This window comes from Numida meleagris, chromosome 19 (genome assembly GCF_002078875.1).
Source record: "Numida meleagris isolate 19003 breed g44 Domestic line chromosome 19, NumMel1.0, whole genome shotgun sequence".
NCBI lineage: Eukaryota > Metazoa > Chordata > Aves > Galliformes > Numididae > Numida > Numida meleagris.
The window spans coordinates 4,819,197-4,846,980 of NC_034427.1; the positions used below are offsets into that span (position 1 = coordinate 4,819,197).

Here is a 27,784-nt window from a genome sequence, read left to right on the forward strand (position 1 = left end):
GAGACAAAGCCGCGGCCGAGCCCTGGAGGGGAGCGGCGGGGTCCGGCCCCGCGGTGCGCGCACGCGGGAGGTGAGCGGGGGGTGCGCGGGGTCCGGCTGCGGGGATGTCCCCGTGGGGTCCGGCTGAGGAGCTGGAGGGAGGTGCCCGCGGTTCGCCGGAGGATGCCCGGGTGGCAGCGGGGCGGCTCCGGGGATGCCCGCAGTACGCGGGCGGCGATGCCGGCGGTCCGGCTCCGGGCTCTGTGGGGCGGCCGTGGGTCCGGCGGGGGGTGCGCGGGGTCCCTGGGCTGGCTGTGGGGCTGCCGGGGGGGGGGGGGAGGGGGGAGCTGCGGGGTCCGGCCCCGCCTGCCCGCACTCCCCTTTGTTGTGATCGGGGGCTGCGGGGGACCCCCGGGAGCGCGGGGCGGGGAGAGCCGGGCTGTATGTAGGCCAGGGCATGAAATATTCATCGCCCCCCTGCTTTGATGTCTCCTGCTCCGTTTCCCTCTCGATGTTCTCTCGTCGGTGATTCGGGGCTCGTGGCCGTGCTCGGCCGGGCGCTCGCTGTGCCTTCGCCTGGGGAAGGCTGCGAAGCCCCGCGCTGCCCGGGGCTGGGTTGTACCCGGCCGGGAGGCTCCCCCGGAGCAGCCTGGCTGCTGTGCGTGTACCCGCCGCGGGGATGCAATGTGGGATTTGCCTGAGCCAAGCCGGGGCCTGGGTGGACTTTCCCCCCCGGGAGCATGACCCCGTACGGTTTGCTCGGTCCCCGGCTCAGCTCCGCCGCAGCTGTGGTCTCCTCCTGCCCGTCCCGTCCCTCTGCTGCCCGGGAGGTCTGAGGGTACGGGAAGCAGCTCCCGTGGGTGACGTTCCCCCACTCGGTGGCGTTCGGAGCCCATAGGGTACCCGGTGTGCTCGTGTCTGGGCACTGGGAACGGGACAGTCACCAATCCAGCAGCGTGGGATGCAAACCGAGCTGTGGGAAGGTGGCAACAAACAAAAGGCTCCGTTTGGTATCTTTCCTCCTTCCGTGCTGGTGCTCCCCCCTGTCCGGAGGGGATGTGATGGGGACACGTGGGGGGATGCCGGTGACCTCGCGCTTGGGAGCAGCGCGATGCTGTTGTTTCCCCGCACGCTCCTGCAGGCTGATCCCCTGCTGCCCCCGCTTGTTTGTGCCGCCTCGTGCCGGCTCGGGGGCTGGCCCATGGACAAACCTCTGCTGCTCAGTGTCTGAGATGGGGCTCCCTGGGGAGCGGCGTGCCGCCGTGAGGCAGCCTGTGTTCCCTCTGCAGAGACGGGCACCTCTGCTCAGCAGACTGAGGGCTGCCCCCATTCCCAAGCTTTGGCCCAGGGCGGGGGCTTGTCCGAGCACCCTGTGCTCAGGAGCTTTCCCGAAATGCAGCCCGGTGATTTTGGAGCTGGGGTTGCTTATGGGCTGGCACAGCAAAGGGAAGTGCGATGTTCCCTGTTTAGATTGTCAGTGGCCTTGTGGAGTTCTCTGTGTGGTGGAGATGCCCCAGTGATACTTCTGCTCTTGAACGGCTTTGTTCTGGAGTGACAGAAAATCTCCCAGGTTGGTCTGTCCCAGCGCAGCGAGGGGAAGGGGCTGCGGTTTGCAGTGTCTGACGTGCGGAGGCTCTGCTGCGTGGATGAGGAACAAACCGGTGGCACAGTGCAGACGTGGGCTCAGGGCTTGGCTCACAATGGCATGTTTTAATGACCAGCGAGTATGTGCCATGTCTGGATGGAGAAAGGGTTGCAGCAAGCTGGAGCACGCGGCCCATGCGCCTAAGGGGAAGCACAGCCACGCATCGCTCCTGCCCTGTGCTGCTCTGGGCATGGCAGGGGAAGCACCAAGGGGTATCTGCAGCGCTATTGCTTCCTGTGCTATCCGTTCTGCAGCATGGTTTCTAACTTGGCCTTTTATCTCTGGGAACCATTTCCCAGCTGACCTCACTTCCTCAGAGCTTCTCAGCCCAGAGCCCTCTTGCAAGCGCGGCCGCGGGGCGGGCAGTGCGAGTCAGCTCCCTCGAGCTCGATGCTGTGTGATAGTCTGCTCTGCAGCCCGCCTGGCAGGAGGAAAAAGGAGACACCTGGTGTGGGCTGTGTAGATGCTCCGTGCGCCCCTGCTCTGGTGCCATGACCTTGGTGCGAGGGAAGTTGCACTGCTTTGCACATGCCTCTGCACATGCACGGGCTGAAAAGAAAGCCCTGAAACAGACTGCATGTGGTTTGAACATGGGCCAGGAACCAGAACCTGTAAATCTGAGTCTTGCTCTGACTTCCCTCCAGGCTACGGATCTCCTCACTGCCCTCCTGGGCGCGGAGCTGGGAGAGCTTGGGATGCGCTGGGGGCTGCGGGGGGCAAAGCAGTGCCAGGGTCATGGAGGAAATGAGAGCAGTGGTGGGGATACAGGGAAGAGAAGCCCTGGGGAAGGTGGGGTCTGGCTGGTGGCTTTGCTTCAGACCTTATGGAGGGCTGCCCCCAGCCCAGGCTGGCTGCGCTGCATGGAGACGCGGTGGAGGAGCTGGAATATCCGTGGTGTAACGTGAGGGGTCCTGTCTCGAGGTCTGGCTGCGTGGGTGAAGGGTTTGGAGGGGAAAATGGGGAACTGCAGCACCCGGCGATAACAGTCTCACCCCTCTGCCTTTCCCCGTCCCCAGAGCCCAGTGTCACTGGGCACAGCGGGCTCACAGCGCTGGGCTGCCCGCAGCCACACGCTGTCCTTGTGCACGGGGTCCCTGCTCCCACGCAGTGCCCGGGCCTGGCTGTGGTTTCCCCATCCTGAATGGAGCCGTGGTGCTGCAGCGCCTCGTGGCTCTGGATGTTCCCAGGGCGGAACCGTGTGCTGGAGGACTTCTGCAAAATGCAAAAAAAAAAGAACAGCAACAGCTTTCAGAGTCCCTCCCTGCTCGGCTGGGCCCTTTCCTTCCCCCAGTGGCAGCCGCTGGGAGATAAGGGAGCGCAGCAGCCCCGGGGGAGCCGCACCACCATCCCCTGTGGGGTGCTAGGTTGTGTCCTCATGGATGGGGATGCTGAGCCGGTGTCTGTGGGATGGGGTGAGTGCAGGCTGTGCTGTGCTGTGCTGGGGGGTGGATGGGATGGGACGGCGCAAATCCCACTGATGCTGGTGGCAGTCAGCACGTGGGGCGGGGCGGGGGGCTGCATTGGAAGCTCACGGGGTGGACAGGCTCAGCGCATTGGGACCGGGTGTGGGGGCACCGCTGAGATCTGCAAGGTCATTGTGTATCTGCAGCTCATCCCCTGTCTGTGACTCCTGTTACCCAGGTGTGTTCTGGGCACCCGAGTGAGCAGTGCGGGGCTGGGATGTGCGCGGAGCCCGGTTCTCGCCTCCAGGAGCGGCGGGGCTGAAAGCCACCAGCTCAGCGTTTTCCTTTGTTTTGCATCTGCTGGGGCTGTTTGTAGCGAGCAGTGTGCGCTGCACCTCGGCTGGCTCCACGCATCCTGCACAGCCCGCGTTGGCCAGGGAGCACCCAGGGCATCCAGCGGCTGTATGGGCACGGGGACACAGCGGGGGTCTGTGTGATCTCAGCTCGCCCCTCCTTTCGCTGAGCTGAGCTTCTGCTGTATCCTGAGCTTTGTTTTGGTGACAAATTGCGCTGAAGACCGCAGAGGCCGTGGGACCGGCTGAGCCCAGAGCTGTGCCCGTGGGCCCCCATCCAGCGGTGGAGCAGGGAGGGAGCCGATTCCTGGCCCCACTCTGTGAATGCAGCTGTTGCTGCTCTGGGTGCGTGTTGGAGGGCTCTGTGCCACAGGGGTCCTGTGGGGCCCCCTGGGGGTCTGTGCCCCGGGGCTGCAGCTGAGGAAGCCCGGCAGCTCCCGGCTGGACTGGCTGGGCTGGTTCTGAGCGGGGAAATGTTTCAGTGGTGACGCCAGCGTGGCCGGGGTGGCTGCAACTTGCTCATATCTGGAGCTTTTCTGTCTGCCACATGTTCCTCACCCCTTCCTGCTGCTGCCCATGGAGCTGCCGTCCTCGCTTGGGGCTGTGAAATCGCTGTGGCACTGCATCACCCTGCGAGTGGCACATGGGTTGGTGGCACCGCTTGGGTTGCATCCATCGCCCGTGTCAGCCCTTTGCTGCCAGCCCCCTCCTGCCCCAAAGGGGCTGGGTGCTGTGACCGTCCCCTGCAGCACCCAGGGCGGATCTCTCCATGCAGAAAGCAGAAGCGAGCTCCGTTTTCTGCAGCTGTCCTGGAAGTGGAAGAGTTTGCTGCAGGAATGGGGAACTGAAATGCACGGCTTCGTGCTCCTCCTCTGAGGCTGCTCAGAACATGAGGATTAGCGGGGAGCCCGCGTGTTGTCAGGGTGCCCTGGAGTGGTATTGAGAAGTGTCTTTTGGGGAGCAGGAGGCTGCATCACCCCGTGGCTAGGTCTGATGCTGGCCCTGCTCCGCATCAGTGCTTCCCAGCCCCACAGGCACCAGGGCATGAGGCAGCATTTCCTCTGTTTGCCTCTCCTGGGCTGGGCAGGAGGAGAGCTGTGCCCTTATCACCTGTCTGGGAGAGGCATGCTCAGGGTTAACTCGTGCCAAGGGCTTTGTGCGTGTTTGGAACAGCAAGCTCAGGTTTGCAGGACCCATGTGCTTGTTCCATGTGCAGTTGGGGGAGCCCCGGGTTAGGTGCCCTGGAGGCGTTTTCAGTGGTTCTGGGTTTCTTGGCCAGATGAACATCCAGAACCTGTGTCTGTGCTGCTCAGGGTTTGTTTTGCACTTTCCAACTCCTGTTTCAACATGTCTTTTTGGAGGCGTTCTGCATTGCTCCCAAACGTGACTCCCCTGTGCTCGGGGGGGTGAATTTGGATGGTTCATTTAATTATCCTTTGCCTTTTCATGACCCACTGGCCCCTGCCAGGTTGGGTTGTGAAGCTTTAATTAAGATGTCTTTAAATGTAACAGGAGCTGACGGAGTAGGATGGGAGCGGCCGCTCATTGCATCTGCCAGGAGCATACAGCTGCACCATACCTTCACCATGGCCCTGCACAGATTCCTCCTGGAGAGGGATGGAGGGATGGGTAGGGATGTGCAAGTTCAGGTGCCTTTGGGATGCCATCCCTGGGCGAAGCAGGGGTCCCAGGGCAGCTGCTCCCCTGCAGTATGAGTTGGTGATGCAGCATGGCTTGGCGCTGCTGCGGTGCCCTGAAAAGTGCCCATGTTGCAGGATCCATCCCAGCAGCCTCATACTGAGCAAAAATCTCAGCAGCATCCCTAGCACCACGTGCTGCACATCATTGTGTGGAGCAGGGCTGTGCCATGCCATGCCCTGCTGGCAGCCACCATTGCCCCATGCTGCTGCATGACCCTCACGCGTGCTCTGTGCCTGGCACCAACCCATCCCCACTCCCACCTGTAGGGATGCCTGCTATGCACAAGGGCTTGGGGTTGCATTCCCACCCTGTTCTGCTGTCCCTGGTGCCGTGGGCTCGGCTCTGCACCGCACCACGGCTTTGTCTGCCCGCGCGCTGCCCGCTCCATTTGTCAGTCTGGCAGCAGACAGGTGCAGTCATTCATCGCGCCGCGCTGTGCGAGCTGACGGAGTAGGGGGTAAACCTCGGGCTGTGCCTGCCCCTCAGTCCTGCTCCCTACGTCCAGAAGGATGCTCTCAGTTTTCTATGTCTGCAAACCAGGCTGGGGTTAAGGCACAGCTCTTCCAGGCAGGGCTGGCGGAGGTCTCCCTGCAGCCGTGCTACAGGAAAGGGAAGAAAACACCAGGATGGGGGGGGATTTAAACCTGGTGGTGAGGCACCGCCTGGTGTCCCTGTGCCAATCTTCCAGCTGACTGCAGTGTCCTGGAGCGCTCGTCCCATCCCGCCTGCTCGGCGCCCACCCGGCCCCCGGCAGCCCAAGGCCGTGGCATGTCGGCAGATATCCCCCCCCAAGGCTCGCTGTCTGGGCTGGGCCCCAGCATGTCGCAGATTCTCCCAAGGTCTCTGCTCCTGCCGCACCAGAAGGCAGCAAATGGGGAATTTCTGTGTTTCGTCTGCTCCCAATCAGTGTCTTTTGTTGGTGTCTTTCAGAGGGGGGGGGGAGAAAGAAAAGATAAGATAAGCTGGTGCCCCCCCATTCTGCCAGCATTCTGCTGTCGGCGCAGCTCTTACAACTCCCGCTGTATCCTTGAGCCGCCCGGCGCAGCACGCAGCCTGTCTGCAGGAGACGGATGACCCTGAGCAGCCGCGTCCCCCAGTGCTGCTTTCCCAGAGCATCCCTACAAGGTAGGGCGCAGGTGCCGTCTTTTCCCACCTCCCGCCTTGCTGGCTGTAATTCTGGGGGGGGGGGGTGGGCAGAAAGCCTGGGGCCATCGGTGCCGACGGGCAGCGCTCCCACCCTGACGTGCAGCCGTGATGTGATGGGAGCTGAGCTGTGCAGCTGAGTGTGCCTCGGTTTTAATTGCTTTGGGAGCAGGGAGGGCCGAGTGGCCTCTGGCTGGGCTTCTTCTGGCTGCTGTGCCCTGGGCAGGGATTTGCCGCTCGGTGTTTGCAGGGGGGAGTAAGGGACCGAGCCGAGCCTGTGTGCAAAGCTCAACACGGAGTGTCCCCTCAGGGATGGAGCGCTTTGTCACCCCAGGGATGCTCCCATGGGGCCACTGTGAGAGTGCCAGGGACGCGGGGACCACGTGCAGCCGCGTTGCAGCTGTATTTGTGTGTGCTGCAGCACGGGGTTGGGGCTGCAGCTTCCCCCACCTTCCCTCCCGCTGTGCAATTATTGCCGGCGAATATTAGGCAAGTACAAATTACAAACCATTCAAGTCGTAAAGAGCTGTCAATCCGCCGCTGCTCGTTATCCTCATCAAACGCACTAAAAATAGCCACCAAACTTATGGGGGGGGGGGGGGTGTGAGGGGGAGGAAGGGAAAGATGTCAAAACAAACCCGCGGCGTGGCACGTCCTGAGCACAGTGCCCGGCTGGAGGTGCTGGACATGTGCTGCAGCCCCTGTGCAGCTCTGCGCTGCGTGCCCCATGCAGCCCACTGCGGGTGGAGGGAGCCTGGAGCATCGCTGCACGAGGATCCTTGAGTTGGGGCTGGAGCAGCGTGAAGTGCTCCAGGACCTGGTGTGCGTTTTATGCCACGGCACATCTGCGCTGTTGGGGATGGAGAGGGCGACTCACAGCCCTGGTGACAAGGTCCCCGTGTCCCTGCAGCCATCTGTCGTGGAGCGGTGGGGCTGGAAATGCCCCATGGCGTGTCCAGAGGAGCTGGTTTGCTTCTCCACCATTGGGAAAGTATTGAAAATCCCACAGCAGGTTGGGGTGCCCCAGCAGCCACGCGTCCCCCTGCCCTCCCAGCACGGCACACTGCCCGGGGCTGCTCCTGCCACCCCCTCGCCCTGCGCCGGGTGGGCGTGATGAAGTGGAGCAGAGAATTGTCCCCTTCACACATGAGAGATCAGAGCCATCGGCTGCCAGCCCCGCGCTGTGGGACTGCTGGGTGGGCAAACAGGAGGAGGAGGAGGAAGAGGAGGAGGGTGGGCACAGCAGCCCACAGCGGGTGAGGGCAGTGGGGAAGGAACCACTGACACCCGTCTGTCTGTCTCTGTCTGTGTGCTGCAGGAGCTGAGCTGACTCCTCTGGTGGCCCCACACACCGCCGTGGCCAGGCGGTAGCTGGGACGTGCAGGTAAGGCATGGCCGGGGGGGGTCCCCACCTGCTGGTGCCGGGCGAGCAGGGTGTGCAAACAGTGGGCATCAGCTGCACTGTGTGGGAGCTGGCTGTGTAGCTCCGAGCACACCCATGGCATGTTGCATGCGTAGTAGCGTTGCACACAAATCCTGTCGCTGTTGGTCACGGCTGCTTTTGCAATCCGTTTGCTTTATTGTGCTCCGGGCTGGGGTCAGGAGGGTGCCCCTGGGCACATCCTGGGGCCGCAGCTCAGCCCCCACTGCCCGCTCTGGTGCTCCCTGCTTGGGGAAGTGCCATGCTGGGGGAAGCTGCTCCTTGCTCACAGCCGCGTGGGCTGTCACGAGCCCATGGCCACGTCCCTGCAGCCCCGGCAGCGCAACGGGTGCCAAACCCTGTGGAGGTGAGCAGGGGATGAGGGGGTGGGAGTGGCTCGTATTACAGGAGGGGGCTTCCCTCCTTCTTCCCAAGGACCTGCTTTCCCCGCAGTTCTCCCGCCTCCGCTCCTTCCCTCCCGGGTTTTCTTATTAGAGAGATTCTCCACCTCCCTCTCCATCCTGCCATGCGTGGTCTAGCCTAAATATTCCCTTCCGTAGCTTCGGGACACTGCTGTGTATCCTGCCATCTTCAGAGACTGTGAATAATTCCCTTCCTTCATTTATATCATTACCTTGGAGGTATTTATAGAGCATGATCTTGAGTGGAAGGGAAGGTAGGACTCTATATAAAGCAGCGATCCCTTGGTCTTTAGCTGCTAACTGCCTTAAACTGCTCCTGATTGAAGCTTCTCCCGCTCGGTTTTTCCAAGGGCTTGCTTTGCTGCGAGCTTTGGGCTTCACTTGAGCATCCTCCGCATTTAAATGCAGCTGTGGGTTCTGTGAGTTTGGAGGAATCCCAGCTTGTGAATATTTGTCTGGGTCTCGCCTATGAGTGTTTGTCTGCGTCCCATCTGTGACCTGCCAGAAACCCTTTTGTGCGTGGAAGCATGGCCATGCACATGCTGTAGGGCTGACGGAGTGCGGGAAGGGCTTTGGGGCACCAGGAGCAACGTGCCATGCGCTGACCGCGTGTTGCAGCACCTCTGCCACCCAGCTGTCCTCTTCTTTTTGGGCTGGGCTGTTATTATATTATTAAAAGCCATTGACGCACACATCTCTGTCTCCCCCAGCCCACCACCATGGGGAGCAGCAAGAGCAAGCCCAAGGACCCCAGCCAGCGCCGGCGCAGCCTGGAGCCGCCCGACAGCGCCCACCATGGGGGGTTCCCGGCCTCGCAGACCCCCAACAAGACAGCAGCCCCCGACACGCACCGCACCCCCAGCCGCTCCTTCGGGACCGTGGCCACCGAGCCCAAGCTCTTCGGGGGCTTCAACACCTCCGACACCGTCACGTCGCCGCAGCGTGCCGGGGCGCTGGCTGGTCAGTGCGGCACATGGTGCCCGTGGGCTGTGGGGTGGGATTGGGTTCCAGCTCCCCGTGGTGGTGCTGGGTTCTCCTGCTATGGGGGGGCTTTGCCTGGGAGCTGGAGGGGGAGTGATGGGGTGTAGGACACACAGTGCGCAGCCCACCCTGAGCGGTCCCTGTTGCAGGTGGTGTCACCACCTTTGTGGCTCTCTACGACTACGAGTCCCGGACTGAAACAGACTTGTCCTTCAAGAAAGGAGAACGCCTGCAGATTGTCAACAACACGTGAGTGTCACTGCAGCCCACCCTGCATCAGCTTCTCCCCTTCTGCGGGCTCTGGGGGTCCCCAAGGCCAGCCTTGCACAGGGCCACCTCTCCTGGGGACCTGTTCGAGGACATCGGGCTGCACTGCTCCCCCGTCCTCCTGACACCTACTTCCAAGTCCTTGGCCTGTGGCCAGCTTGGGTCCCCCAGCCCGGGTCCACTGTCCCCATCAGTGCTCAGCTGCCTCTCGTCAGCCTGGACACATCTCCTCTGCCTCGGGCGCTTCTCTCCGTGGTTCCGCGGTGCCTCTGATCTCAGCTTCTCTCCTGACTGTGTTTTTTCTCTCTGCATGCCATGCTTTCATGTAGGAGAAAAGTGGACGTCAGGTGTGTATTGTGGGTTATGATTACTGTTAATGACCTTCCCTGGTAAAAGCCTGCCTGCTGCCCGCTAGGAGCTGCACCCCACCTGTCTGTTTCGCCCCTCTGCAGTCCTCGTTCATTTGGGTTCCTGGTACTTCCTGGTCTTTTTATTTTTCCATGTATTTTTGCTTTTTTTTTCATTTCCTCTTTTTTTTTTTTTTTTTTTTTTTGAGTCACTCCAGGGGTTGGGATACTTCCATAGGGTCTGGCTCTTTGCTCTCCATCCCATTCCTAAGAGCACATCCATCCATCACTGGATGCACCGCGCGGGGCAGAGGCCGGGCTGGCAAGTGATGCAATGCTGGTGTGCTCAGTCCTGATGCACAGCACGTGCCCAGCTCTGCAACGAGCAGAATGGTGCGGGGCTGTCCACAGGCAGCACTGCTGCGGTGACCCAGCACTGTCACAGCAATGCATTTTCAGTTGGATCCTTGTTCTCCTCGTTCCAACGCTCACCGTTTGTTAATCCATGAAGTTTGGGATGTGCTGCGTGCAGGACTTTGGCGGTGCACAGAAAGCCTTTGTTGTTTGGTGCTTCCCAGCTGCTGTACCAGGCTGGGTGTGCAGCTCTGTGCTCTGCACCCTGCCAGAGGCCAGCAGCGACCTTCCCCCTCCCCGATGGCCAAACACACCCATCCCGTGCGGGAAAGGCTTCTGCAGTACCGCTCCCAGCAGGAGCAGATCCCTTCCCGGCCAGCTGGCAGGCAGCGGGGATGTAACAGGGTGTTTTGGGTAGAGTTGTGCAGGGAATTATTGAAATGCTTTGTTTTGATGCCGATGATGAGTTTCCTCCCCCCGCTGCGACATTTTTGGAATAGTTTGTTTTGCCGAATTCCCAGATGACAGCCATTCAGCCCGTGCTGGAGCAGAGCCGTGAGTCAGGATCTGGCCATTTCCCAGCAGATGTTCGCTGCGGCCCCGTGGGAACAGAGCCGAGGCAGCTCCTGTCCTGGGCGCACAGCGAGGTGCCGGGCTGCAGCTCTGCTGCTCCCTGCCTCCGCAGCCCTCGGCTCCTCGCCGCACTGTTCTCATGGAGCTGCGGTTTCCCTGCAGCCCCGTCTGCCTGGCAGTCAGAATAAGTGAGACGGCTGTCTTTGATGGCTGAGGACACAGCGGTGGTGGAGGAACCCCCTGCTGCCTGCCTGGAAGGGGAAGCTGCCTCCTGGGGTCCATTCATTGTCCTTTCCTGCCCAGCAGCCTGCGGGGTGTGATGGGGAGGGCACGGAATGCTTGTGCACCAGTACCTGCGGCCACCTCCTGTCAGCCCCAGAGCTTGGGGACAGTACTGGGATGCATCTGTGCCACAAAGGGGTTGAACCCACTGCACCACAGCTGGGCTTTGCCCATAGGGCAGCTCTCATCCCCCTCCCCGTGGCACCAGCACGGCTGCCCTGTGCCTGCTGGATCCGGCGTTCCACCTCTCTCCATCGCTCATTTATTTTCTCCCTTTTGTTGCTTTTCTGCAGTCTGTGTTTAACAAATTCTGCCTTCTTTTGTTTCTCCTGGCGCCTTTTTTAATCACTGCCATCATTCTGTTGCTTTTCTCCCATTTCCCCCTCCCTCCCCCTTTGCCTGTTGCTTATCTGCTCGCTGGGATTTCCAATGCGTCTCAATCTCCAGCCAGACCCGGCTCAAATTCAGATGGCTCCAAAGGTATTTGCCTCGCTAGCTCTCCAGCAAGGACACCCTCCTTTAGTGGCCGACCAGCACCATGGAGATGCTGCTCATCCTGGGGAGCTCCTAAAGGATTTGGAGCCGATGGGGCTCACTGCTGCCCTCCTTGGGGTCTCTGTGGGGAGTGGGTCCTGCTGCGGGCTGGGTGCGGGTGCTGCTCACTGCTGTCCCCCCAGGCTGAGCTCTGCTGGCTCATCCTGGTCCCACGTTTCCTCTGGGGCCATGGGAACACTGCCCAGAGGTGGGACAGGGCCCGACCTGGGGTGCTGTGGGCTCTTTGGCTTCACACTGAGTGTGTTTTGGTTCTCTTGCAGGGAAGGTGACTGGTGGCTGGCTCATTCCCTCACTACAGGACAGACGGGCTACATCCCCAGTAACTATGTCGCGCCCTCAGACTCCATCCAGGCTGAAGAGTAATTGCCATTTTTAGACAGTTTTGAAACAATGACAAAAACACTCGCTGAGCACTTTTCCCTCTCTGCCGTCCCTCTCTTCCTGGGCAAAACCTAAAAGACATCTGTCTGTTGGTTTTATTTTTTGCTTATTTTTTCGTTTTGTTTTGTTTCTAACCCTGTTAAGCATTTTTCTGCCTTTCCTTGAGGCACACGGAGCTCCACGTGTTTGCACAGCGCGTGGTTGCATGGCCTCGCATCCAGGCACAGGGAAACTGCAAACTCTGCGTTTGCAGATCAGAGCTCTGGTGACACAGGGTGACCATTGCATATGGAAAGCAGAAGTGACACAGCTGCCCACAATGACAAAAGCACGAGAGCTGGGCGGCTTAGGGCTGCCCGTATCTGGGGAGGCATTTGGAGTGAGGGTGCTGAGCGGAGCCCTGCTCGGTGGTACTGAGCCTGCCGCTTGCTCCTGCAGGTGGTACTTCGGGAAGATCACTCGTCGGGAGTCCGAGCGGCTGCTGCTCAACCCCGAAAACCCCCGGGGAACCTTCCTGGTCCGGGAGAGCGAGACGACGAAAGGTGACCCCCACATCCCCCTCCCCTCCTTCCTCCACCAGAGCCATGGCACTGGGAGCAGCCCTGCAGGAGTCCTCCAGTGCTTGGTCACCGCGTGGTCCTGGTCCCCCTGACCTGGGTGTACAGAAGGAGATGAGCCTCCTGCATGGCATTCACCCACAGTTTCACTTAATATATTGCTTTTATAGATGTCCCCTTTCTACTCTGTTCTTGTCCCATTGTCCAAGCTGGAGGCAGAGATGTCCCATGCACAACGTCCTGGTTTTACCCACTAATGGTTTCCCCACTGATGTGCCCACGTGCCTCCAAAGCAATGGAAACAATGCCGTGTCCTCTCCCGGGCTTTTTTCTGCGTTCTTTTTGTCCCCAAGCACATGAGTTTTGTTTTTTCCTAGCCTCTGTCTAATGGCAAAATCTCACTTGTGAGCAACTAGGCGGCGGCAATGATGGATTTTTAGGCCCTTCTTTCAAGTCTAATGACTCTTTATCCTTGTTTTGTTCCTCCCAAATGTGCAAGTTTGATCTCCAGAGCTTAGCTGACTGAGGATGCTGTTTCTTACCTGGAAACACGCTTTAGTCTGGCTCCAAATGCCCCTTTAGGAAAAATTCCGTGATGTTCTTTTCTGTTTTGACACTTTGAGCTTGACTTTATTCCACTGGAAGCAGTTCATTCAGCAGCCTTCCCTCTCTCTGTTTGTGGCCCCAGACCTGTGCTATCACAGCTCTGTGGGCACAGCAGAGGCAAACTCTGGAAGCGATGCCCACAGCAGGATATAGGAGGGAATAACCAGGTCTGCAGCTCCCCCATCCCTCCCTACATCCCTGCTTCAGCATCCCCCAGTTGCTGCCGCCTTGCTCCCTGCGCCGTATGGCACTGCTTGGCTGTGGCGCTGGTTGTAAATGATGAATAAGAGGTGCTTTTAGGGGGTAAAACCAGCAGCCTGCTCCTGCTGCACCCATCCCTGTGGGGACCCTGTGCAGCCCCTGAGCTGCTGGCTTGTGTTCTCAGGTGCCTATTGCCTCTCCGTCTCCGACTTCGACAACGCCAAGGGGCTCAATGTGAAGCACTACAAGATCCGCAAGCTGGACAGCGGCGGCTTCTACATCACCTCGCGGACGCAGTTTGGCAGCCTGCAGCAGCTGGTGGCCTACTACTCCAGTGCGTATGGCCAGAGCCCCTGCCCACGTCCCTTGGGTCTGGGTGATGCCAGGGGAGGTTTGGTTGGGTATTGGGAAGAGTTTATTCATGGAGAGGTAGTAGCGGTGGAGACCTCATCCGTGGAGGTGTTTGAGATACGTGGATGTGGTGCTCAGGGATGTGTCTTAGTGATGGGGCGGTTGGACTTGGTGATCTTGAAGATTTTTTCCAAGCTAGATGGTTTTATGAAGGGAATGCCAGTGCAGGCACTGAACCAGGTGGGCAGACCCTGGTGAAACACCACTTGGGTTTGAGAAAGAGGGGAAGGGGTCTGAGTGTGGGTGCCCAAGGTGTGCAAGGAAGACATCATGCATCCAGATGCCAGACCGTCACTTGTGTTGTCTCTGCTGTGCCAGAACATGCTGATGGCTTGTGCCACCGCCTGACCAACGTCTGCCCCACGTCCAAGCCCCAGACCCAAGGACTCGCCAAGGACGCATGGGAAATCCCCCGGGAATCGCTGCGGCTGGAGGTGAAGCTGGGGCAGGGCTGCTTTGGAGAGGTCTGGATGGGTAAGGACAGCTCCAGCCTCTGTGTCCCCCAGTGCCACGGCCACACAGTGTCATCATCTGTAGCAGTGGGGCAGCAGGTGGGGGACACAGCCCCATAAACGTGACCTGTACTGCAGGGACCTGGAACGGCACCACCAGAGTGGCCATAAAGACTCTGAAGCCCGGCACCATGTCCCCAGAGGCCTTCCTGCAGGAAGCCCAGGTGATGAAGAAGCTCCGGCACGAGAAGCTGGTTCAGCTCTACGCAGTGGTGTCAGAGGAGCCCATCTACATCGTCACTGAGTACATGAGCAAAGGTGAGCACAGGAGGGCTGCTGGGTGGCCTGGGGAACGGCTCTGCTCTGCCTGTTGGGTGGTGACCGTTGTCTTCCTCGCAGGGAGCCTCCTGGACTTCCTGAAGGGAGAGATGGGCAAGTACCTGCGGCTGCCACAGCTCGTCGATATGGCTGCTCAGGTGGGTTCCTGCTTCCCTTTCCTCCTGCACTCTGGCTCTGGTCAGCTGGGTCAGGTCTGGCTCTGGAGCCATCCCCACCAGGTAGGGTCCTCGTGTCCCCTGCAAAGCCCGGTCCCCACGCTCTGCCCCGCAGATTGCATCTGGCATGGCCTACGTGGAGAGGATGAACTACGTGCACCGAGACCTGCGGGCGGCCAACATCCTGGTGGGGGAGAACCTGGTGTGCAAGGTGGCTGACTTCGGGCTGGCACGCCTCATCGAGGACAACGAGTACACGGCACGGCAGGGTGCGAGCGGGGCCCGGTAGTGGGACTAGGGGTTGGTGGCTCGGTGGCCCAGGCCCTGAGGTTGGGGGGCTGGGGGCTGCAGAGGGGAGCAGCCCCTCACTCTGTCTCTCCGCTCAGGTGCCAAGTTCCCCATCAAGTGGACGGCCCCTGAGGCGGCCCTGTACGGCCGGTTCACCATCAAGTCGGACGTGTGGTCCTTCGGCATCCTGCTGACTGAGCTGACCACCAAGGGCCGGGTGCCATACCCAGGTGAGAGCTGGCACCAACTCCACACCCCATGGGCTGGGTACAGTGCCTGACCCAGCCCCGCTGCCCTTCTCTCCGCAGGGATGGTCAACAGGGAGGTGCTGGACCAGGTGGAGCGGGGTTACCGCATGCCCTGCCCGCCCGAGTGCCCTGAATCACTGCATGACCTCATGTGCCAGTGCTGGCGGAAGGACCCTGAGGAGCGGCCCACCTTTGAGTACCTGCAGGCCTTCCTGGAGGACTACTTCACCTCAACAGAGCCCCAGTACCAGCCTGGAGAGAACCTATAGGCCTGGAGCTCCTCCTGGCACCAGAGGCCTTGCTGTGGGGCACAGAGGGCTGGCTCCATGTGGAGGGGCCACGTTCTGGGGAGCAGCTCCAGAGCAGGATGCGACATGGGGAGGTGCCAGGTGCCCCGTTGCTCATTAAAACTGCTGGGCCACGCTTGATGAGGTGGTGAGAGGAGCCCTGGGCACTGCCACCAGCAGGGCTGGGGCTCAGGAGTGTGAACGGGGCAGTGGGGCAGCTCCTGGCACAACCACAGCCTTCGGGACCTTCTTCCCACAGCAGCCAGAGAAATTGTGGGACAGCCCCTCCCTCCTCAGATACACTGCCCCACACCTCCTGCACCCCTTTTTTTAAATCAGCACAAATTTCTTCACCCATTCACCCACCCACTTCTCTCCAGTCTGCCCGAGGCTGTTTGCAGAGACATTTGGCAGTGGGAAGGCACTGCTTTGGATCGGATGCAGCTGGAGAGCAGACGCTGGGATGCCCCATAGAGGCTGGCAGTCTCCCTTCCTCTAGCACCCACCCATCCTCAGGCGCAGGGCTCAGTGTTTTGGGGAATTACGTCTTTCAGCACTGCTTTTGTCCACTGGTGTGTTTCTAGCCACGTTCCCCCCTGCTGCTGCCATCCTCGTATCAGGGAGCACGGAGCCACCGGGAGCCAGTTGTCAGACCCAGCTGCTCCCTGCTTGCTCCCAGCATCGTGTGTCGGAGGTCGGAGTGATCCATGCACAGCTTGGTGCTCCCATTGAGCACCCGCCCTGTACATAGCCTTCCAGCAGCTCCCACTACCTGACCAAGCTGCATGTGCTGTCGTGTTCCTCCTGCCTACATCTGTCCTCGTCTGTCCCCAGCTGGAGCCCCTCGTCACACCGTAACCACCCGTGTCCTGGACCTCTCATCCATCACTCACACCTGGTGCCAAAAACGCCTCCGGAACCGAGCTGAGCCACTGCTGCCTCCCGCTCACTCCCTGGCGTCTTATTTATTACCCGAGTTCTCTGTCGGTGGCTCCGTTTTAATAGTGAACTCAGTACGAAGGGGCTCATAGCGGTTCGGAGGGATCCCACCTTTGGCTTGGAGGACTGTTCCCATGGATTTCCGTATTCACGCTGGGACTCGGAGCCCGTCGTCCCCCGGCACGTTTCCTGTGCCCACCTTGGTGCAGGGCCCTCCGCACCCCGAGGGTCGCAGCCTTTTAACCTCCGCATCCTGTGACATTTGTGTGCCATCACCGTACAGCGTCTGCATCGCCAGGAGAAAGCTCCGAGAGTGGCAGGTGGGGACGGGCAGAAGCCAGGCGTGAGCCAAGAGCTGGGGAGAGAGAAGGCAAACGCATGCGGGGACGCACGACCTGTGGTTTCCCTGAGCACAGAGCGGGGCTGGGGGCCGCTGGCACTCCCACGCTCCACAGAGCCCCTGAGCCATCCCCTCCACTGCCAATCTGTTGCTGAACTGCAGGGGTTCCTCCCCCCCAGTGATGCTTTTTGGCACAAAGTGGCCCCGTGTGAGATGTTCTCTTCCGCTGGTGCCATTTTTTAAAGCGTTTTGTAACATCTCCCACCGACTATGCAGAGGACACATGGATCTGTTTCTCTCCCCCCAGCTCACCACCCCACCCCCGACTCTTTCAGTGTCAAAGTAAGAAATATTTAGCTTTTTTTTTCCTTTTTTTTTTTTTTTTTGTGATAATAATAAAACTTTGGAAAAACCTGACCATGTCCGGCTTGGTGGGTGGTGGGGGGTGGAGACGCTTTGAAATTCTGATGATGATGTTGTAAATACTTTGCAATTTGATAATTAAAGACAAACAGACCTCACCAAACAGATTGCTGTGGGTTGTGTATGGTGAAGGAGGACCTCCTGGCATCCCTGGGGGGCATACGGCCCCACATGTGGCTCTCAGGGTTGCCTTTTGCAGGGGGAGTTCAGCCAGGGGTATGGGGGATGCACAGCTCTTGTCCTGAATCCATCCACCCTGGAACCCCTCTCTGTGCTGATTGCAGCCTCTTTCAGCTGTTGCTCAGTGAGCTGGCAGGGAGCAGGCTTGCATCATTAGGATAATTAGAGGGTGCTGATTGGAATCCCTCAGTTGGCGATGAAGTAATTGATTTGTGGGAAGTGGCCCTCAGAGAGTGGGGCTGTGGCTGAGCTTCAGTGACCTGTGGTGGTTCTGGTGCTCTGAGTGCTGCTCTGTCTCCGAGGGCTGGTGAGTCGATTTCATCATCTTAAGTGTTCAGTGCTTCATGATTTACTTCTTGCTGAAGTAATTAAGTGATGGAGAGGCTATGTCTTGTTGGTGAGTGCCTCAGTCTGTGTATGATGGGTGGGACAGGGTGGTACCCTGCTGGGGCTGCTGCAGCCCTGAGGTCTGTCCTTGCAGTGGGGCAGGGGTTGTGCAGGGTTGGGAGGGGGGAATGTGGGAGCCCCAACCGGATATCTTCTGTGCTTGTGACTGTGCAGGGAGCAGCCCCAACCCACTGCGTGGGCTGCAGTGCTCTGGAGTGAGTTTTGGGCTGGGTCTGGGGTCTCTCCTATAGCCCAGACCCAGCAGAAAGGTCCCTGGTACAGAGCAGAGAGTGCTTGTTGTAGGGCTGGCGTGGTTTTCCTCTCCTGACCCCTCTGTGCCGCTGCTTTGGGTGACCTAGAAAATGACCTCCTTATGATGGAAAGGCAAAGGGACAGCTTAAGGCTCCTGCAACCAGGGAACATGAGGCAGATGGACGCCTTATTATAAAGCAAGGTGATGAGATGTTCTGCGCCAGATCCCTTCCAGGCAGTGCTTGGACTCCATGGGAGCTGGCACCGCGCTGCTCTGAGCCCCATTGCCTTCCCCATCACCGCACGGCCCTGTGAGCAGGCAGGGACCGCAGTGCTGGGGCTGTGCTGCCCTCCTGGTGGGGCAGCTCTCGAAGAGCGTGGTGATGCTGAGTGAGCTGCTGTGCAGCTGGTGCAGGCACTGCACTTGCATGGGCTCTGTCCAATTTGCAGCACGCAAGCACAAGCCGCGATGATGCTTTTGGCGCGCTGTCGGGTTTGACCTGTTCTGCAGTTGCAGGCTGGTTTTTCACGGTCTCTTTATGGAGGGGATGAGCTGGGGATCAGGACATTAGCATGGGATGCGATCCCAGCTCGGTTCCTGCTCTGCCTCGGGCTTTCTTTCTGACCGTGATGAAGTTGCTTTAATTTTCCGTCTTTAAAATGAAGATGGTATCTCAGTGCTCTGAAGCGTCAGATAGCACTCCACGAGGGCTCTGTGCATATCAAAGGGCTCATAGCTGCGTTTGGGGCGGGAGCAGCACAAAAAGCATGTTTCTTACGCATCAGGTCGAGATCTCTGCTGTCGCCCCGTCCCTCTTTTGAAGTGCCGTGTCCCCACGCCAGGCCTCGCACCGGGGAACCACAGCCGCGTCCTGGGCTGGGCTGATGTGTGAAGGCAGCGCTTGCTCCCACCCCAACTGTCTGGCTTCGTGGCTAGGATTTATTTAAATTGCAGTGAAGTGTAGCTTGGTTAGTTAGCAACTAAAATGGGCTCTTAAAAGAGGTGACTGCGTTAGCTTAAATAAAAACAAGCCTTTTAGCTTGAATAAACAAAACTTAAAAGCTGCTCGGAGTGCTCCAGCTGCACTGCCGTGCCTTGCAAATGAGAGGCGTTCCTTTCCTTTCCCTTCTGTTTATTTGCACTGTAACTATTGACAGCTACAGGGATTGCCCTCAGCCTGCTCGGTGACAGAGCTGTCACGTCTACTCGTGGTGACGTGGCACGCACTTTTAAACGTAGAACCACTGATACGCCTTGGATGCGTTCCAGCTTGGATTCGGTGGCCAGGAGTGAGGGCAGAGGTTGGCTTTGGTTCCAGCAGTGTGTTTCGGCTCCCACACGCGCTGATAACTGTGAGGTGCTGCGGCCAGACACAGCGCTTGGATGGCCCCATCTCACCTGGCACCAAGCAGAGCTGTGGGCAGGGCAGGGGCTGACATGAGGCGCTGGGCGGCGTGGGATGGGCTCCCAGTGCGTGTGTCTGCAGGGAACACTTCCCTGCTGGCACGGGGATTAGCAGGCTTTCAGCTCCGTGTGTGTTCCTTAAGCCGTAAGGGAAGGAGAGGAATCTGTCACGCAAGTGCGGAGATGCAGCCAGAAGCTACCTCCTGTGTTGTGTGCAAAATGAGCTCGTTTTGGGAACTGCCAGCACGCTGCTTGGCCTGCCCAGGGTTAGGTTAAATCGTTAATGAGGAGTCAGTACTGGGAGTTACAGGGCAAACGGGCTCTGCCTCTTGCTAGAGACTCTGGCACTACTGTGCCGGGAACAAAACAATATGAGCTGCATGACTGCTGGGCTAAGGCATCTGTGATGAACAGCAAACGCATCACGGCGGGCAGTAGTCCATAGACCAAAGTTTATAAAGCTTTATTAAACGTTTTGAACAGCTGTGCAATGAACAAACAATATTCTGGAAGTTTCACAATGTCATAGCCTGAACTTCCTTGGGACAGCAGTAGCCACTTCTGCTGCACTCCCCTTTGAGACCGGAGATGAACAGATGGCAAACGAGGGAACTCTCTGACAGTGTAGTCAATACTTTGTGTCAACCTCTACAGTTTATCAAAAGCAAGCTGCTGCCCCAGGGAAGGCTCCCCAAGAGCCCCTGCTACGGAAAGCAGTGTGTGCAGCGCAAAGCTCTGCATAACAGTGCCTGTGTGCGAGCAACCCACCACCACCCAGGGGAGCCAGGAAGAGAGGTCAGAGGAGTACCCGGTGCCTCTATCACCAACCACAGCATCAGCACCTTCTGCCACCCTCGACCTGAGAACACTGTCACTGAAAATCATTCGTCCACTGATGGCATCAATGGCTTCAGGCCATGCCTCCACCTCAGGATCTTCTCCTGCCCTGCCCACACCCAGGCTTTTGGGCCAGTGTTTAGCTTTCTTGGGTGAGGTTCATAGTGATTCCGAAAATCCCACATCTTGTCACAGTCAGTAACTCGGTAAACCCTGGAAATCTAGCAGGGGAAGAGGCAGTCTCTGCTGCCTGTGAGGCTTTATAAAAGCAGCAGCATAACTGAGGCTTTCAGGCTATGATCTTGGAGCATTAGTAGTTCAGAAAGCACTTGGGCAGTGCACACATCTCTTTGGCAGGCTGAGCAGGAGGAGATGACTCAACTGCCTCTGGCTCCAGCAGCTTTTGGCCAAGTGCATCTGTGAGCTGTTTCACTGTCCCTTGATCAGCAAGGTGGGAAGGCTGGCTCCCCACGAACAGAAGGATGGAGAGGATCCTGGAGCTACTTGAGCAGAATCAGTGTTAGACCACCATGGCCAACAACAGAGTGACACACAACTCCACCACCGTGCAACAGTCAGACAGAGGCCAACAGCTCTTTCCTCCACCAGCTCTCAGGTAGGAGGGCTGCTGTCCGTTCCCAGTGATACGGGAAGGAAAAAAGATTTCTGCTTCTAAAAAAGCAGGTGGCGCTGCCAGAGTTCACACAGTAAACGAGTCAGATTTCACAGGCAGAGTGGGAGGGCTGGTCAGGAATTTACCACTCTAGTCCACACGTACATTACAGGAAATAGTCTCTTTTTACTTCAATCACATGCCTAACACACCCCCGCCCTCCTCCCTAGACCCTCCCCCCCCCTTTTTAAAAGCAAAACCAGAGCTGTCAGCAAACTGGAAGATAATAGTTTTCTAGGTGCCCACTATACTGGGATCGTGAGCTGATTCTGGCAACTGGGATCCTGTGCAGTGATACAAGAAGCAGTTCCCCCAGCAGCTGTAGCAGATGAGGAACAGAGCTGCCAGGAAGACCAAGGCACAAATTGTGCAAGGTTTCCGTTCCAGGAGGAAACTGAGCAGGTAGAAGCCCATGAACATTGAGTGACTGAACCACAATGCCGGGTTAAGGGGCTTGGGGATGAGCAGGACAGGCAGCAACCACTGAAGGCAGTACATCGTGTCTGGCTGGTGGGGCCTTGTGGCAGCAGCAGTCGGGTGCTCCAGTCTCCAGCAGCTCCTCAGGTGGGCTGTCCTGGAGGGGGAGGTTAAAAAGACAGTCAGAGACTCGCAGCAAACAGATCAACAGCAGCTCTTCTCCTACAGCTCGCCCACTGCCAAGCATTGTATGCTGATGTTTCAGCTCCTAGTACTAAACTCTGGTGTGTCTCAGAGTTGGTGGAAACTTTCCGCTTCCTGAAGCCCGCAGCTGGGGGCGTGATTCTCTATGGCTGATGTAGAAGTGTATCCCTTATGTGCTCTGCTTCTTAGGCTGTTACTCCAGCTAACAGTTGATGCTTTTCTTTAGCATAGTGCAGGAACAGAAAGGTGGAAGGAGAAACAACAGAAAGGAAAACAAGCTACTGCAGCCCATCCTACATGTGTATTTATCTGAGGCTGCCCAAAGCCTAAAAGTGATGGGAAAAACATGCAACTGAGGGGTAAAACTCATAGGTGGTAAAAAGGAAGAAGTGGAAGGAAAAAATGGCAGGTCTGGTGCTTAGCCATGCTTATAGGAAGTGTTAAACACACAAACTGCTTCCTCCCCAGGCACAGATCCATTCTGAACAGCAAAAAAAATAATAATAATCTAGACATGTAGCTGCCCAGGAAAGCCCTGACAGTGTCCGTGCTGCAAAACAAAGGGGAGGACAGTCCCTGCTTAAGGGATTTATAATCCTTGCCAATCAGCTCAAGTCAGATAAGACAAAGTATGCAAATGAATCAAAGAGAGGACAATCTCAAAATGGCAATTTTCATAAGTGCAGTAAACACAGGATTTCCTCACTTGGATTATTATAAAACCTTGTGGAAACAGTGAGCTTCAAGGACTGCTAACCAGGGATGTCAGCAGACCAAAGGTCCAGGAAATACACTCTATCTTTAGCAACTAAATCAACTATACTGTACTGTTTTGTTTTTATTTCTAAGCAATTCAATTCAAACATATTCATTGAAGAATTTTACATAGCTTCACAAATATTAAAATGCCCTGGAGATATTTTTACTGGGATAAAACTATTGAAAGAGGGCAAAAGAATGGAGTTCAGCAGTCTAGGATAGCAGCATTACAGGCTAGAAGATATAGATATTCTGGGGGAAAAAAACAGACAAAATTTCTTTCAGTTTATGAAGGAAGGAAAGAATGAGAACAGGGTACATGGAAAGACCTAGCTATACAGCAGGGAGTGTGGAAAGGGAGTAGAGCTTGGGAAGCGGGCTCTTCCCTGTTATCCTATGGTATGCCATGGTGACATGCAGCAAACAGAATGAAGCAGCTGCCAGCCAAGGCAGAGCGGGACAGGCAAGAGGACAGCCCCAGCTGTGTTCCAGCTATGCAGACCCTGGTCAGAATAAGCCTTTTTCTAGCAATCCTTTTATCTGAAAATATTCAGCTGAGCGGTGCTGTCAGAAGGATGAAGGGCTGAGCTGAGCCTGTTTGGATTAGAGCTGGGGGGTGTGGGAAGGTTAGAAGGATAAAAGAGTGAGAAAGTAAACAAACAGCACATTCCTCTGGCTCCTGTTGGCAGAAGAAGGGATTTCCTGGCAAAGGGAGAGGGAATGAGGGAGTGCACAGAAGAGCCAAGAGAAAACCACACAGGATTCTCTTCCAAATCCCCACTGAGGTCAGACCTGTGTCTTACAGCTTAGTAAGCTCCTTGGTACCAATCAGCTGTGGTGCCAGAAGCAGGAAGCACGCTGCCATCCACTGTGTACCTAGCAGCTGGATCTACTTTAATGTTAGCAGAAAAACGGTGCAGGCCAAAATCTCCAGGGCAAACAGATTAAGAGTATTTGGGGGAAGTATGTTGTGCTGGCTGTCCTGCAAGAGTTTTCTCCTGCAGAGAGGACAGCTGGGGTTCAATTAGGCAGCCAAAGGAATAGGGAAGAAGTTCTTTTACATTGCAGTATGGCTGAAGTAACACTGAAGGAATAAAATCTCAGTGCTGGTCCTGTCTTACGCAGCTCATCTCCTCATGTCTTCAAGGGCAAGTGTAGTCCCAAGCCAGTTTTCCTCATCTGTGAACTGGGAATAACGATTACTCATTCCATAGCAAAACATGCTGTCTGCTGGCCTCTGTGAATCAGTTAGCTGCTTCTGGAGAAAAAGTACTGCTGAATCATTAGGTAACTTCTTAACTGGGAATTGTTCAGAGAAAAGATTTAACAGAGATTTTAACAGATAGATAAGTGAACGCCACTACTCCATCTTTTATTTCCTGTCTTGCTTAGGCAGAGATCACATTGCCCTGAATACAACTGAGTTGTACTAAATCAACAATCTCCAGTCATCCTCCTGAGTGTTCTCTCCTTTAAGTTTCTTGCAGTCTCTTTCCCAAGGGCCTTGAACACCCTGCAAGCTGCTACGGAAACATCACTTTTGCTAAATCCAGACCTGAAATCGCGTCAGCCTGACTTCTGCTGCAGGACATGTGCTGCAGCCTTTGGGTCAGCCATTCTTACAAGTTAATAGTTTTGAGTGCCTACAGACAACTGCTTTGGGTTTTCTGTTTCTGAAGTAAAGAAATGGATAAGAAAACCAACCTAAAAGAGGTGTCTGTCAGGAGAAAACAAGCTCTAGAATCTCCTAGGACTGATGTTACAAATCTCTCATGTAACAATGCCAGGTATAGCTACTATGGTGTTAGCTCCCCAACTTCACAACTGACTACAATTTAAGAGGGTAATTAAAATTTCTGACATAGCTGCATTTAACTCCGTGGTCTGGCCACCTCACAATGGCAGACTTCTTCCTACTAACACAGGTCTCACACCAAGTTAATCATTTTTAAATATTGGTACTTCCTGGAAGACCAGCTGCTTGCAGCAATCAGTAAAACCACTCTGCAGAATAAACACTTAATAGTGTCTTTCTCTACCATGAAGTTTCACGTCAGTGTCCTTCAATTTGCAGAACTCTTCTAACAAATGCAGATGTTTGAACAGTTAATCTTGTATCTGTAGTCAGTTTGTTCTTATTTTCCTGTGCCTCTTAACTATGCAGCAGTTAAAGGCTGAAAACCCACTGCCTATGTGATCCCACAGCTGATCCTAGATAAGGTAACTGCTACTTGAAACTTCCATGCCCCTGTATTCCTCATGAGATTTTCCACAATTAAGACGCATCCTCTTCCTCACTCTTCAGTGCAGAGTCTTTTATACAGCTGCCAGTGAGACAAAGTTCCCTTTCCAAGCTATCAATCCTCATCCTGCTGAGGGTTTCCTGCAGAGAAACGGTGCCTGCCATTGTCAGCTCTTTATTGAACAGGGAAGTATTGCTCTCCATAGCGCCCAGGATAGGAAGTCCCTTCTTGAAGCTGTAACAGCATGCGGATCTGCCTAGATTCTCAAGCAATAGTGTGCTGGGGAAACTTGCAAATGAGACATTCCTGCGTCGCTTTCTTTGTCCCCTCCTCATGATCCAAGCAAAAGATTACCTTGTCCCAGAACAAATAATTACCTGTCATCCAACAGCACTTCTACCAGCCTGTTTCACAACGGCGCCCTGCTCTCCCTCAACCAGTTGCTCTTGTTCTCCCCTGCCTGTGTGACTCATCTCATTCTTCAGCAGCCTGCTGTCCTGCTATCCTCAGGAGTGCTCAAGTCATCTGACTTGGCGGCCGTTCGAGTTTCCCATCAGTTCCTCTTCATCGCACCACCTCAGGCTCCTCCGCAGCGATCGGAGCCACACCAACTTGCTTCAGCCCCCTCGGCAGTGCAGCATGTGATGCTCCTGCTGCTCTCCCCACGGCCAGAGCCCTGGGCTCCCCTCTGACCTCCAGGCGCTGCTGGAGCCTCCTCCCTACTGGCTCCAGCAGTGTGGGGAGGTTCCCTGCACACTTCATTAGTAAGCAAACACCGACGCTTTTCCACATGCCTATTAATCAGTTTCCACCGCGTGCACGGTCCTTCCTTCTCTCATCTTCCCTCCCTCCCAACACCATTCAAATCCAGCAGTTCCTATTGGCATATGTTTGTGGAGAGGACTTTCAGATTCCTATGCAAGTGTACTGGCACACCTTTCCCACCCAGAAAGAAAAACAAAGCTTTAATTAGGATACGTCACAGGTGAGTAGCCCAGCACAGGTCTGGTGTTTTGCAGTGGATCATTCACATTCTGTATCAAACCCATGTGAGGAGCTAGCAAGGTGTTCCTTGGTATTCTACAAGCTAATCCAGCAATTGTGAGGCTGAGAAATGTTCATACCCAGCAAGTTTTCTACCTCAGTATGCCAGTACAGAGTTAATATCTTTCTCAAGAACATCTTAACTCCTTAAACAGTCCATTTACCCCTCTCCCGGGAGATCAAGTTCCCGCTTGGGAACTAAAAGCCACATGTCTAGATAAAAATCTCCCAAGTTAAGTGTGTGTATACTTAGAGTATGCCTCAGGGACATGTACTGAGTTTGTTGTGCATAAGGCTCACCTATAGTACAGTTTCCTTAAAACAGTTCAAATCCAGAACCTTGCTGCAGCCATGCAGGTTTGTGTGTGGGCAGAGCTTCCTGCTGCCAGCATGTGTCTATAACCAGCTCTCAAATACTGTGCAGTGTCCAGAACAGCTGCTAAATACACGATATCCAAAGCACTGGGGGGGAAGAGGTGAAAGAGTTATTGACTGACAAATTTCTTAAACTTATTTTCAGCTAAGAAAAACAACAGTAGCATAGCTTTCTAGGTGTTTATCCTCTCTCTTAAGAACAGACATACAGAACAACCAAGAACTATAGCTGTTCAAACTTTTAGGACTTATTTGTAATATCAGAGATTTAATGTCAGCTTTTATTCTAGTAATCCCAGTTGGTTTTCTGTGTGTTGTTTTTGGATTATTTTTTTTTTAGTTTATCTGCCAGTATGACTCAGCTGGAAAAAGTAAGCCTTCCATTATGCCATTCTTTGATAAGTTCATGCCTTGGAACACTTGGTGGAGACTCAGAAATGGTGCAATAGAATTGCAAACACTTTCCAAAAGAGCAGCAAATCCTTGATTAATCAAGCCTCAGGGGTTACAAAGTGCTCTGGTTTCTCAAGCTATAGACAATCCAAAGCAATACTCCTTTCATGGAAAGCACAGACATCTGCTAAGACACTTGTTACCATTTCCAGGGCTGCTCTCAGAGCATCGTTACTTCACTGGGGAGTTGATCAGACAGTGTCCAGTCACTGCACTGACAGATCTGCTTGGACAGCAGCACAATTAAAGCCAAAGAGCCAATAAACCTCTGGACAGGAGCAACAGGGCAGCAGAACTGCTTCTTAAAGGAGGAAATCTCAGGAGCAGGACCTTATGTCAGTTAGCTCTTTGGTAGAAATGTACAAACATCAACAACTGTCAAGTAGTGCTATTTTCCTTTGTACTAATCTAATTATCACTGGTCCTCATTCTCTACCTTCTTGGCCTTTACTTAATTGCCAATAATTATAAATTCCCAGCCTATTCCAATTTCTCTAAAGAACATCATTATTTTTCATTTGGATAGCCTCAGTACTCTTTGTGTCTCCGATATCGTGATGTGTTTGTCTAAGTACAGCCTGACAGGGGTCAGATTTCTGCCTCACAAATAAAGGCAAAACCATACTGGGTTCTGGAGAGCTGTGACACACAGGCTGGAAAGGCAGAAGCTGCTCCACTGGGACAGCACTTGCAAGATTGGTTGTGTTTTGGTAGTGGGCTCGTGAAGAGTTCAGTGTTGTGGGCTGCGTTTGAGAGCTTCAGGTCTAATACTGTTTAGATGTTGTACTAAAGGACGTGGTATAGTGAGGAAATATTGGTGGTAGGCGGATGGCTGGACTGTATGGTCTTGGAGGTCTTCTCCAACATCGGTGATTCTACAGGTGCATTCTATTCTACAACTGTGTTGTGCACGCGCTCAGGACGCAGCGAGCAGCGCTCGTACAGCAGAACTTATCGTGCTGTCTCCTTGGGGCTGGCTCAGAGCAGCCGCGGGGGCCCGCGGAGGGCACGGGGCCGGGTGCCCTCTATCTGCTGGGCACGGCGGGGCTGGGGGCTGCCTCTGGGCCTGCTTGAGCTGTGAGGGACGGCTACAGAGGAGGGGGAGAAGTGAGCGGCGGGGGAAGCGAAGGGTTACGCCGATGGCCACAAGCTCAGCGTGCTGCTGCGGCCCGAGGCCGCCGGTGTCACGGTGCTGCCCCCCCCACCCCTCCCGCTCTCGCACGGCCACGTCCGGCGCCGCGCCCCGCCGGCAGCGCCTCCCCTCCCCCACACGCGGCCCGGGCCCGTACTCACGGCGCGGTGCCGCCGCCTCACGCCGCCATCCCGGGCCGCCTCCACACGCCGCGCCCTGCGAAGGGACAGGAGAAGAGAGGCTGCTTCAGAGACGCACCGCCGCCCGCCCAGGGCCCTCTTCTCCCTCCCTCCCCGCCTACCCAGGCCCAGCCCCGCCGCCCCGCACCAGCTCCGCCGCGGGCCGCGCTCAGGCGGCGGCGGGGGCAGCGC

General features: G+C 56.2%; 2 protein-coding genes and 2 pseudogenes across 6 annotated transcripts; 3 read left to right on the forward strand and 1 right to left on the reverse strand.

Moving 5' to 3' along the window:
• SRC (SRC proto-oncogene, non-receptor tyrosine kinase) lies at positions 1-17,155 on the forward strand. 4 transcript variants are annotated; one of them, XM_021416304.1, is made up of 13 exons: positions 1-70; positions 7,543-7,608; positions 8,777-9,026; positions 9,197-9,296; positions 11,686-11,784; positions 12,245-12,348; positions 13,355-13,504; positions 13,900-14,055; positions 14,172-14,351; positions 14,433-14,509; positions 14,643-14,796; positions 14,914-15,045; positions 15,124-17,155. In XM_021416304.1, the coding sequence occupies exons 3-13, from the start codon at positions 8,786-8,788 to the stop codon at positions 15,330-15,332; spliced, it is 1,602 nt and encodes a 533-aa protein (XP_021271979.1). In that variant the 5' UTR covers positions 1-70; positions 7,543-7,608; positions 8,777-8,785; the 3' UTR covers positions 15,333-17,155. The 4 variants fall into 4 exon arrangements, with proteins under 4 accessions (XP_021271979.1, XP_021271980.1, XP_021271978.1 ...); XM_021416305.1 differs by lacking the exon at positions 1-70 and adding an exon at positions 336-3,036; XM_021416303.1 differs by lacking the exon at positions 1-70 and adding an exon at positions 6,134-6,206.
• On the forward strand, positions 3,032-6,031 carry LOC110408004 (annotated as a pseudogene).
• LOC110408354 lies at positions 15,472-17,157 on the forward strand (annotated as a pseudogene).
• Positions 19,715-27,747, reverse strand: BLCAP (bladder cancer associated protein). Of its 2 annotated transcripts, XM_021416309.1 has the most exons (3): positions 27,575-27,747; positions 25,754-25,915; positions 19,715-21,360 (listed from the first exon to the last, which is right to left on the reverse strand). In XM_021416309.1, exon 3 carries the CDS (start codon positions 21,282-21,284, stop codon positions 21,021-21,023), a length of 264 nt encoding a protein of 87 aa, XP_021271984.1. In that variant the 5' UTR covers positions 21,285-21,360; positions 25,754-25,915; positions 27,575-27,747; the 3' UTR covers positions 19,715-21,020. The 2 variants fall into 2 exon arrangements, with proteins under 2 accessions (XP_021271984.1, XP_021271983.1); XM_021416308.1 differs by lacking the exon at positions 25,754-25,915 and having other exon boundaries at positions 27,575-27,745.

What these genes read in the sequence shown, in the direction of transcription:
- BLCAP (XM_021416309.1), bottom strand. Translation starts at nt 21,284, where the DNA reads ATGTACTGCCTTCAGTGGTTGCTGCCTGTCCTGCTCATCCCCAAGCCC.
- SRC (XM_021416304.1), top strand. Translation starts at nt 8,786, where the DNA reads ATGGGGAGCAGCAAGAGCAAGCCCAAGGACCCCAGCCAGCGCCGGCGC. An exon ending in TCGTCGATATGGCTGCTCAG is followed by an intron (nt 14,510 to 14,642) that starts GTGGGTTCCTGC and finishes TCTGCCCCGCAG; the next exon opens with ATTGCATCTGGCATGGCCTA. An exon ending in GGGCCGGGTGCCATACCCAG is followed by an intron (nt 15,046 to 15,123) that starts GTGAGAGCTGGC and finishes TTCTCTCCGCAG; the next exon opens with GGATGGTCAACAGGGAGGTG.